A 10658-nucleotide genomic window follows, 5' to 3' on the forward strand; every position below is an offset into this window, starting at 1 on the left:
TCATATTTATAATATGAATAACCACTCATATTAAAGGGGGTTTGTTTTTAATACAACCAGTTTTATGTAACTATTAATTGTCATTTTTTCCATACACATTCTTTCAGGCAAAATTAACAAGGTAAGGATAAATGTTTGGTTTTAAATAATTCACAAAACATTATTTTAAAATTATATGTATGTTCATTAAAAAAAATTTCTTTTTTTAAAAATTTCAATTTCATTTCTGTAGAGTTCTTCAAACAAGTCAAAGCCTTTTCTGTTCTGCAGGGCTGCAAACTGGTCATTAAGTTAACATTTTATTATATATTTTTTCAATATAAGAATACCAGAAATGGAAATTAACACTGTAGTGACTATAGTGTTTTGTAGTCATTTCCAAAAGAGAAGTAGTCTCAGCTCTTAAGATATACTGAGGCAGTTAAAATGGTTAATATTTTGTTTTGAAATAGTGAGGAAATTTATCTTTCATCTACTTTTTTGGGTCAAAATATAAGACACTTAACTGTTAGTAAAATAAAGATAATCTTAATGATATTCGAGGCTCATTAGTTAACACTGTTGGTATTTGTAACTAGTTCCTGCTGAAGTCAGTAAAAACAAATGATATCTGTATGTATAAACGGGAGTATTTTATGACTTTACAATATATTTACAATATATTTGTTGGTTAGAACAAGAACTATACATTCTTAGAACAGTAACAGGGACTAGAGATGTATTGTGTTTAAAAGTCTTCTGCTGCTTTATAGAACCATTTGGAAATTCCAATAGAGCAACTGATGCTAGAACTAAATTTGTCAGAGCATGCTCACAAAAGAACACAGGTGAGATGTTATTCATCATAATCAAAGTATTTTTTTTTAAATGCATGCAGTTACTAAAATGTTGTCCATGGTTTTTCTGTTTCCAGAATAGTAAACAAGGGATATTTCAGTTATGGAGTTATCCTCTTAACGAAGGAAGTACCATGGAGAACAGGTGAGAGAATATCTATTTTCGTAACCCCCTAAATTAGTGAGATGCATTTAAATGCAAATGAGTTAACTACTCATCTGAAAGACAAAGAGAAGAACAACCAGAAGAAAAAGTATTGTGTGCCACTTGTGGGAAGTTATGGAAACTCACCCTAAAATAGGAAGTGGCTGGCGTACACCCCAGAGATCATCAGTGTAAGAAGAATTCAGTTTCCTGTGCCCTTAACAATGAGAGTTTCCATGGATAGAGCTGGGGCTTCTTGTCGAAGGGAAAAGGAACTGTAATAGAAACTGTGATAGAAAAATAACAGTCCATGGGGCAGGAATGATTTCTGTCCCTTGCATATATTAATTCATTTAAACGTCACAATGATCCTATAAGACACTATTGTCAGCATCCCTATCTTACAGATGAGGACATTGAGTCAGGGTGACAAGCTATGTTACTTGCCCAAAGTCATACAATGAATGAATGGCAGAATCAGATTCATGCTCTCAAGCACTACAGTATATTGTTTCTCAGAATTTACTTGGGTTTGAATTCTTATTTTTTGGTTCTTAAACTGAATGTGTGTTAGAACCAGCTGGAATGCTTCTCACAAACACAGATTACTACTATATGGAGATTCCATTTATTGAATACTGGCTCACTTTTACATACAGTGTGTTGTTTAATGGAGATCTTGAGTTCTGGATCAGAACTAGAATTAGTTCCTCAGTTTTGTCCCCACTTTTGACAGTAGGATGGCTCATTGGTAGCAGTCTCCCAGTCAGAGGACTTTACCTCGGTGAGGCTCAGGATAAAACTCAACCTAATGCTGAAATGAGTCCAAGAAGCGCTAAAGGGACCGTAGTGACTAATGTCCCAAAGGAATGTCAGTGTGAGGGGCATAGGAAAGGCTACTTTTACTAGAATGAACTCTGCTGGGAACAAGGATTTCAAGGTAAGAGGTCAAATGAAATAAATTGAATTTTATCATACTAACATACAGCAAACATAAACTGAGTCAGTAGAGGGCAGTGGCTAGGATTACCAACATGGGGTGCCACCACTCAGGTTTAAATCCCAGCTCCACCACTTACCAGATGTGTGACCTTAGCCACTCTGTGCCTCAGTTCCCTTGCCCATAAAAGGTAGAAAATAAAAGCGCCTATCTTATAGGGTTGTTGTGAGGACTAAACAGAATCATGTGTTTGATAGGTATTTATTATTAATCCTGGGGAAGCCTAAGTATGTTGCAGTGTTAGAAGTCCAGGATCAGGGCGCCTGGGTGGCTCAGTTGGTTAAGCGACTGCCTTCAGCTCAGGTCATGATCCCAGGGTCCTGGGATTGAGCCCCGCATCGGGCTCCCTGCTCCACGGGAAGCCTGCTTCTCCCTCTCCCACTGCCCCTGCTTGTGTTCCCTCTCTCGCTGTGTCTCTCTCTGTCAAATAAATAAATAAAATCTTAAAAAAAAAAAAAAAAAAAAAAGAAAGAAGTCCAGGATCAGTGAAATACTCTATCACTGAAATTTTTCTCCTCAGTATGCCATCAAGAATAAAATACCTTTGATTTAGTGTTTAACATTTTGCAAAGTACATTCATGCAATTGTTTTGCTTCTCAGACAACCAACCCCAAGGTTGGTGCTGTCATTACCATTCTGCTCACTGGTGGCAAAGGGGTTCAAACCTAGGTCCTCACCCCCAGATTCCATGCTCTTTTCACTAAACAGCATGGATTCTGTCTCTTATCAATTGTAGATTTAAAATGACTTTCCCATGGTTTTACAAAAGCAAATGAGTTTAACTAATATTTAGCTAAATCAATAAATTTTTACATTTTCTATAGAAATAAAAGTATTTTTCAAAATCCTTCAAGAACACTTTGCTGTCTTGGGCGCCTGGGTGGCTCAGTTGGTTAAGCGACTGCCTTCGGCTCAGGTCATGATCCTGGAGTCCCGGGATCGAGTCCCGCATCGGGCTCCCTGCTCGGCAGGGGGTCTGCTTCTCCCTCTGACCCTCCTCCCTCTCATGCTCTCTGTATCTCATTCTCTCTCTCTCAAATAAATAAATAAAATCTTTAAAAAAAAAAAAAGAACACTTTGCTGTCTTTACTGTAAACTGGCATTAAAGGAAGCAAGAAGATAATGAGACTATATATGTCAATTAATGTTTCAACTCTTCCAATGTCAGAATTTCTTTTTTTTTTTTTTAAGATTTTTTTATTTATTCATTTGAGACACAGAGATACAGAGAGAGAGAGAGAGGGAGAGAGCATGAGCAGGGAGAGAGGCAGAGGGAGAGGGAGAAGCAGGCTCCCCGCTGAGCAGGAAGCCCGATGCGGGGCTCGGTCCCAGGACCCTGGGATCATGACCTGAGCCGAAGGCAGACGCTTAACCATCTGAGCCACCCAGGCGCCCCCCAATGTCAGAATTTCTAATAAGCTTTTAAAAGAAACAAACTATAAACTCAGTATTCTACAACACGGCTCTTTTGCAGTTTTCATTCTAATATAGCACCTAGAAGCATTACTCATAAAATAAAAGACCCTCAGATGAAAATTACTATGGGATAATTTTTTATTTTTATTTATTTATTTTTTAAAAGATTTTATTTATTTATTTGACAGAGAGAGACACAGCGAGAGAGGGAACACGAGCAGGGGGAGTGGGAGAGGGAGAAGCAGGCTTCCTGCGGAGCAGGGAGCCGGATGCAGGGCTCGATCCCAGGACCCTGGGATCATGACCTGAGCCGAAGGCAGACGCTTAACCGGCTGAGCCACCCAGGCGCCCCTAATTTTTTAAATTATACAGTTTCTTTCTTTTTCTTTTTCTTTCTTTCTTTCTTTCTTTCTTTCTTTCTTTCTTTCTTTCTTTCTTTCTTTCTTTCTTTCTTTCTTTCTTTTTTACTATGGGATAAGATTTGGTAAACATTGTTTTGCTTCCTTTTATGTTAGCACAATTTTTAAAACCACAATGGCTAAAGTAGAAGGCTTTATTGAGTAACCTAATTACATTCTTTGAGTTTCCTTTTATCTAATCTTGTGTCCGTAAATGTTTCACCATAATTTCAGTTTGAGTTGGAGAGCCCCCTTCTTAGACATCATCACTGCATGTACAATATGTTCATAGGCAAATAGATATAATTAGCCATTTTTAACCTAGTGGCCATTCATAGACACAGCTAGCCCATTTGTGGGTAGAATGATCTCGTCACCTGTGCATGCACAAAGGGGTGTCCAGTTAATATTCTAATCTATACTTTAAAAAATGTATATAGTTTTATATAATTGGCCATATTTGGAAATGAACATATCTCTGTTACAGATAGGTACACATAGGCCATTAGGAACTAAACATTATCCAGTCTTTGATAATTTTGCTTATTATCATTTTAACAGCATTTTAATTCTAGTCAACACACCATTCACTATTTAAATCATTTTTTTAAAGGGATTTCAAGAAGTCTGCAGTGGAAACTGGCTTTAATGTAGCCAATAATCCCATGAGGCTCTTCACTCTGAACCCCGCCCTGACAAGTGCTTCGGTCGATAAGCAAGTTGGTTCTTACTCTGGCCTCCAGATACCATCGGGTCTCTGCTGGCCCTATGCTGATGGAGACTTTTTTCAGGACAGAAATGAGCCTTATGTTAATTTATGTTCAGCCATGGAAAACAATAATGGTGAAAGTTTATCTGCCCCAAATTGGAATTTGAAATATGGAAACAGCAGTGTGGAAGAAAACTTAACAGATGAAAGTGATTTATCAGAAAATGAAAAAGCAAATGATAGTTTGCTCAGCTATTTTAAAAAGATGGACCTGAACTTAAAGCCAGAAACAATAGAAAATGTTGAGGAATCTTTCACAGAGGAACCAAGTGAAGTATTTCCATATCCTGATTTTCTCCCTTCTCCTTTCAATACTCTGGACTTGCACAAATTAGCCCTCTCAAAATCTGAAAATTGGAAAGCGACAGTGGAACCTCCCGAAAGCTCTATTGAACATTTGATAACTCGTTTACTGGAAATGGAAAGGTTACAACACATGACTATACAAAAAGAGAGGCCCAGACTTCAAACTACCTTCTGCACTCCAGCAGCTACTGAGCGACCCTTTTCCTCCAAAGCTATCTCCAAAATGAGACAACCAAAACTTTCGGACTCTTTGAGTCTTCAGACAACTTGTGTAGATAAAAGTCGCGAAAAAAGAAAAAGCAGTTCTGGATCTTGCAAGCTTGAACAAAATGCTTCCAAATGGAATTGGAGCAATGCCGGCAATACATACAAATGGACTTCTAGACCACCGTCTCTAAAAAGTTCATCTGCCACCAAACAATTGATGGCAACTTGTGATGACATTAGGAATCTCAAAAGCTCCATTTTGAATCCATGCCAAGAACTCTCAGCCAAGCCCACTACTTCCCAAACAACTCAATCGTTGGTTAAGATGGTCTCAACAAGATGTCTGCCACCAAGGTCTCCAATACCAGTTTCACCTACACCTCTCTCTTTTCCCGAAAATCACAGAGAAGACATTAAGGCACCAAGGACCAAAAAGAAACCTTATCAAAAAAACATAGAATTGAACAAACCATTCTATATTCAGAAGTTAAACTGTCTATCGCCTTCCTTTGTAGGTAAGGATAAGTGTTCACCCATTGACCAAAAATAACTTTTCTCTCCTGCATCTCAATGTGAGCAAATCTATTTCCAAGAAGCTTGGCTAAAATACGGTTCATCATGCCGAGATACAGGTATTACACACATGAATAACTTGATGTGATGTGGAGTGGAACTTGTGAAAAGCACTGCTGAGATGTCTATATATAAATCCAAGGGCTTCCATCCTGACATATTTGACAATCTTTTGCGTGTCATGTTTCAAAGGAATGTTTCAAAACTATTCAAAAGATTATTCTTTTGTTGTGTTTCCCAGTAGAATTCCATCATCAGTAAATGCTGTAATCGACTGATTGCTGGTGTATTTTGTGTTCCATTATAGTCTTTTTTTTTTTTTTAAGATTTATTTATTTGACAAAGAGAGACACAGTGAGAGAGGGAACACAAGCAGGGCGAGTGGGAGAGGGAGAAGCAGGCCTCCCGCTGAGCAGGGAGCCCGATGCGGGGCTCGATCCCAGGGCCCTGGGATCACGACCCGAGCCGAAGGCAGATGCTTAACAACTGAGCCACCCAGGCGCCCCCCATTATAGTCTTAAGAGTACATTAGCTCTATTAGCAAATTAATTTTTTTAGTTCTTCCCGCTCTGGTACCTTTTTTTCTTTCCTTTGCTAGCTCTAAAATCTCCTTTGTCTATCATCTTGACCTATCTTTTGAGTATTTTTTTGGCCATTAAAAGCTAAGATACTTGTGATTTTGTTGAATTAATATGCAAGATCCTCTAGATCCTCCAGTGAATCTTAAAAATTTTTCCTTTCCCAGGTCCTTTGTCATATACATGAAAGCGAGATCAGTTTTCTTGGGTCCGAATGATAGTTGTAGGCATGAAACAACCCTCTTCCACTCAGACCTAACAGTTTTAGAATGTCAAAGGAAAAACGAGAAAAGGTTGCTGTCCACAGAGCAGCCAAAAATCTCATGTTAATGGAACTTTTCCCCAAATTTCTTTGTTGCTGCAAGTCTTAACTTCAGTTAGTTGAAAAGCAAACAGCTAAAGCTTCTTATCTCATTAATAGAAAGTGTGTGTGTGTAGGGGAGACTATGTGACTGACACACCTTACTGCACCTAATCAGGGAAACAAAGAAGTTGAGTCCGGGGTTCTGTCCCAGGCCCAAGGACACGGAACCCAAGAGTGGGGCTTGGGGACCTGCATTGTAAACAAATATCCCAGGTGATTTTAATGCGGGTGGTTCTTGGATCACACTTTGAAAAACATTGTAAAGGAAAAAGTTGGTGTAAAATGCATAGCTCAGAGTCTGGATGTTTGGGCGGGCGGGGGTAGGGATAGTGTGCTTTGGTTTCAGTGGATGTTTGGTGAATTCAAATGAGTTTTTCTTAAACATTAAAAAAACACAATGAAAACTTCAAGCGTTGCCCAAAGGAAACTGAGAAGTAAAAGGATCCCTACTCCCCAGCCCCCTGCCAAGGCACAGTCAATATTGTGTATCATCTTCCCTGTGGGCGCCCCCCCCCCCCCCCCCCCCCCCCCCCCCGCCAAGCCAGATGAAATATTTGAGATAGGGATGGGGGAGATGAATTAAAAGACAATTCAAATGCATATTGAAGAGAGCAACTGTGGCTTCAGTTCCCGCTATTCTATTTTTAGTAAAAGAATAAGGCTCAAAGAATTAGAAGCAGAGGTCAAAGAGAGTAGGCAGTTTTTAGATTAATTTCAAAGAATTTTCTGGAATTGTATCAACATGGCAATAGAAAAATAAACTTAACTGTTCTTATCATAGAACAGAACCTTACCTAAATCCCAGTTGGTGTCATTATCCAAAGAGGTAGAACATCCCTTTCACAGAACAGAATGTAAAAACGGACTCATGCTTTCACTCCATCCCAGCTTGCAATGGTCTTTGTTTCCCGTCAACCCCCTTTCCTCTCATTGTTACAACTCTAACTTGAGTCCCGAGCCTTATTTGGCAGACCTCTTACCCATTCTCATTTGTGCCTTCTTCACTTGCTTGGATTTCACCCCCTCACCTTTAGGTTCGTAATGATGTAATTTTTATCTGTAAAAGCGCCAGGAAAGGGACCTGCCTGTTCAGTTCACCACTCTTATTCTGAACAACCATCGCCTGGTCTGTAGATCCCTTCCAAGTATTGGATTAAGGAAAGGACTTGGCCCAGCCTTGAGGCCGGTTATGTGGCTCAGCATCACCGCTCCACAGCCAGGCTCTGCCACTTAACACATCTGCACCTCGGGCAGGTTCCTTAACCTCGGCTCGGACCTTTTCTCTCATATAATCATGTGAGGATTGAATCAAGCGCCTGACAAATTAAAAAAAAATAGATCAGGGGAAAAACCGGAATGACACAGGAGGGCACACTGGATGGAACGAGCTGCCTCAGCACTGAATTAACTGTCACTGGAGTAACAACTCCGATGGTTCACGTCCTGCTTCTTGCAAGGCATGTGTCCGGCGTCAGGAACATGCTGTGGAGTGATGAAGACACAAGCCCTGGTTTCCAGGAAGACCAGGAGTGGGAGTGGACATGGGAGACGGGAAACAGGAGGTAGGGAGTAGTACTACAGAGGTAGAGGTAATAGATCACTGTGTCAGCAGTTCCAAAAAATACATTCCTGCACTGAAGGATTGCTTTGGGGGGGTGGGAGGAGACGGATTCTGGGCTTCGATGTCTTAAGAGATAGGTAGGGCAAATTTCTCACTGGAAACATAACCAGGCTACTTTATTTAGGATGCCATTAGACCTAAAAAAGTAGTTACTGACACACCTACCAGTTTTCAATTAGTCCCAAATTGCTTTAAATATAACTATGTAAAAAATGCATTAGCAGCAATGCTGACTTCAATTATGAGGCAAAGGTACTTATTTTAATGTTATGATCATTAGTAAAAATAATTGAAAATTTTTTGTTAATCCCCATACATTACATCATTAGATTTAGATGTAGTGTTCCATGATTCATTGTTTGTGCATAACACCCAGTGCTCCATGCAGAACGTGCCCTCCTCAATACCCACCACCAGGCTAACCCATCCCTCTACCCCCCTCCCCTCTAGAACCCTCAGTTTGTTTCTCATAGTCCATAGTCTCTCATGGTTCGTCTCCCCCTCCAATTTCCCCCCCTTCATTTTTCCCTTCCTACTATCTTCTTTTTTTTTAACATATAATGTATTATTTGTTTCAGAGGTACGGGCCTGTGATTCAACAGTCTTACACAATTCACAGCGCTTACCAGAGCACATACCCTCCCCAGTGTCTATCACCCAGTCACCCCATCCCTCCCACCCCACCCCCCACTCCAGCAACCCTGTTTATTTCCTATGATTAAGAATTCCTCATATCAGTGAGATCATATGATACATGTCTTTCTGTTTGACTTATTTCACTCAACATAATACCCTCCAGTTCCATCCACGTCGTTGCAAATGGCAAGATCTCATTCCTTTTGATGGCTGCATAATAGTCCATTGTATATATATACCACATCTTCTTTATCCATTCATCTGTTGATGGACATCTTGGCTCTTTCCACAGTTTGGCTAGTGTGGACATTGCTGCTATAAACATCGGGGTGCACGTACCCTTTCGGATCCCTACTTTTGTATCTTTGGGGTAAATACCCAGTAGTGCAATTGCTGGATCATATGGTAGCTCTATTTTCAACTTTTTGAGGAACCTCCATACTGTTTTCCAGAGTGGCTGCACCAGCTTGCATTCCCACCAACAGTGCAGGAGGGTTCCCCAATAATTGAAATTTTTTAAATGGAGTCCCTGAAATGAGGCTAGAAGAGACATCTACATAGGAAGTAGATAGCCATCTTCAGTTTATCTTGTGAAGTGTTGGGAGTAAAACAGGAAACATTTGGCCAAGAGAAAAACTTACCATTGGGGGGTGGGAGCACTATAGTTACCAACAAATTTGAAAGACTCGGCTGTTTTTCAAACCTGTTGGAAGCCAACTTCTACCACTATTTTTGAAGAAACACTTGGCAGCTTCTAACAGACGCATATAAACTGAAATAATTCTGTTCAGGAAATTTTAGTTGAATTTGGCTCTCTGGCTTGCTTGTACATTCCCCATGTTTTGGCTGTCCAGTACGGACACCTTTTCTTAGCTCCTTTTTGGATCTTAACCCGAGGCAGATTCTGACTTTCTTTGCCGTGACCGCCTCCCAAACCCAATGCACCCTGCATACTACCTTCCCTAACAAAAGATGATCTCACGACCCTTGTCAGTTGCTTTAGACAGACGAGTATGTAGTTCTTAATCCTCTGCCAGCCCAAGTAGAAAACTACAACTGGGGCCTTTGCAAGGCGGCTGTCCAGGGCCACTGCCTTTACGGCCCATCTCTTACAAAAACCAGTGCTCGACAACTAGGTAGAGAAGGTGGCACCTGCTTGGTCAGGTGTACCCCACACAGCCAGACCCTTGGCCCTGCCTCCTCCAGTCCTGCTTTGCATTAAAGATTCACTCAATCTCCCCATTCCTCTTAGGTATTTTACAGGTTTTTTGCTTGTTCTAAGCTGAGAATGTTTCCTTAAAAGAAAATGAGGAGCGGACAGACCAAGGATACAGTCCAATTATTTGTCAGGCTTCCCCATCTATAATGAACCAACTGATTTAAATCATTACAGAAAAGAGTGTTATCTCATTATTAGGTAACCAAATCAGAAATGTATATAACAAGAACATGAATACCACACCCTTTGGCATGTGTTCTGTACTTAGTTGCTAGGAAAGATTTTGATGTTTGTAAGGAAGATCATACTAAATTAGCCGTTTCCATGCAGCAGGTTCTGCCAAGTGGTTTGGTAAACTTCTCTCCACACCTTTCTCCTTCAGAGGTTCACAATGCACATCAGATATCTTCTGAGAAGTTTTAACATAAATATCTAACTTTAATCTGGCAGTTGCCAATCATATTTGGGCACAGAATACCCTTCAAAGCACATCTATGAACACCAGTGAAATAGCATCTAAGAAACCTTAGGTAGGAAATGGTGAACTTAAAACTAAATGTAAAATAGCAAACTCCAGCAGAGGAAAAAT

The 10658-nt window shown here is 40.2% G+C and overlaps 1 protein-coding gene and 1 pseudogene across 1 annotated transcript; both read left to right on the forward strand.

Moving 5' to 3' along the window:
- The window catches only part of LOC123837500 (tigger transposable element-derived protein 1-like), a 243167-nt pseudogene that overhangs the window by 151154 nt on the left and 81355 nt on the right, over positions 1-10658 (forward strand).
- On the forward strand, positions 856-5725 carry FAM217A (family with sequence similarity 217 member A). Its single transcript, XM_045866439.2, has 2 exons — positions 856-981; positions 4410-5725. Exons 1-2 carry the CDS (start codon positions 872-874, stop codon positions 5626-5628), a joined length of 1329 nt encoding a protein of 442 aa, XP_045722395.2. The 5' UTR covers positions 856-871; the 3' UTR covers positions 5629-5725.

This window comes from Mirounga angustirostris, unplaced genomic scaffold (assembly GCF_029215605.1).
Source record: "Mirounga angustirostris isolate CCGP_5_RB_7025 unplaced genomic scaffold, mMirAng1.0.hap1 SCAF_8, whole genome shotgun sequence".
NCBI classification, from domain to species: domain Eukaryota; kingdom Metazoa; phylum Chordata; class Mammalia; order Carnivora; family Phocidae; genus Mirounga; species Mirounga angustirostris.

Excerpts from the sequence above, each read along its gene's own strand:
- FAM217A (XM_045866439.2), top strand. The coding sequence starts at position 872 with ATGCAGTTACTAAAATGTTGTCCATGGTTTTTCTGTTTCCAGAATAGT. Across the intron at positions 982-4,409 it reads GGAAGTACCATGGAGAACAG|GGATTTCAAGAAGTCTGCAG; the intron begins GTGAGAGAATAT and ends ATTTTTTTAAAG.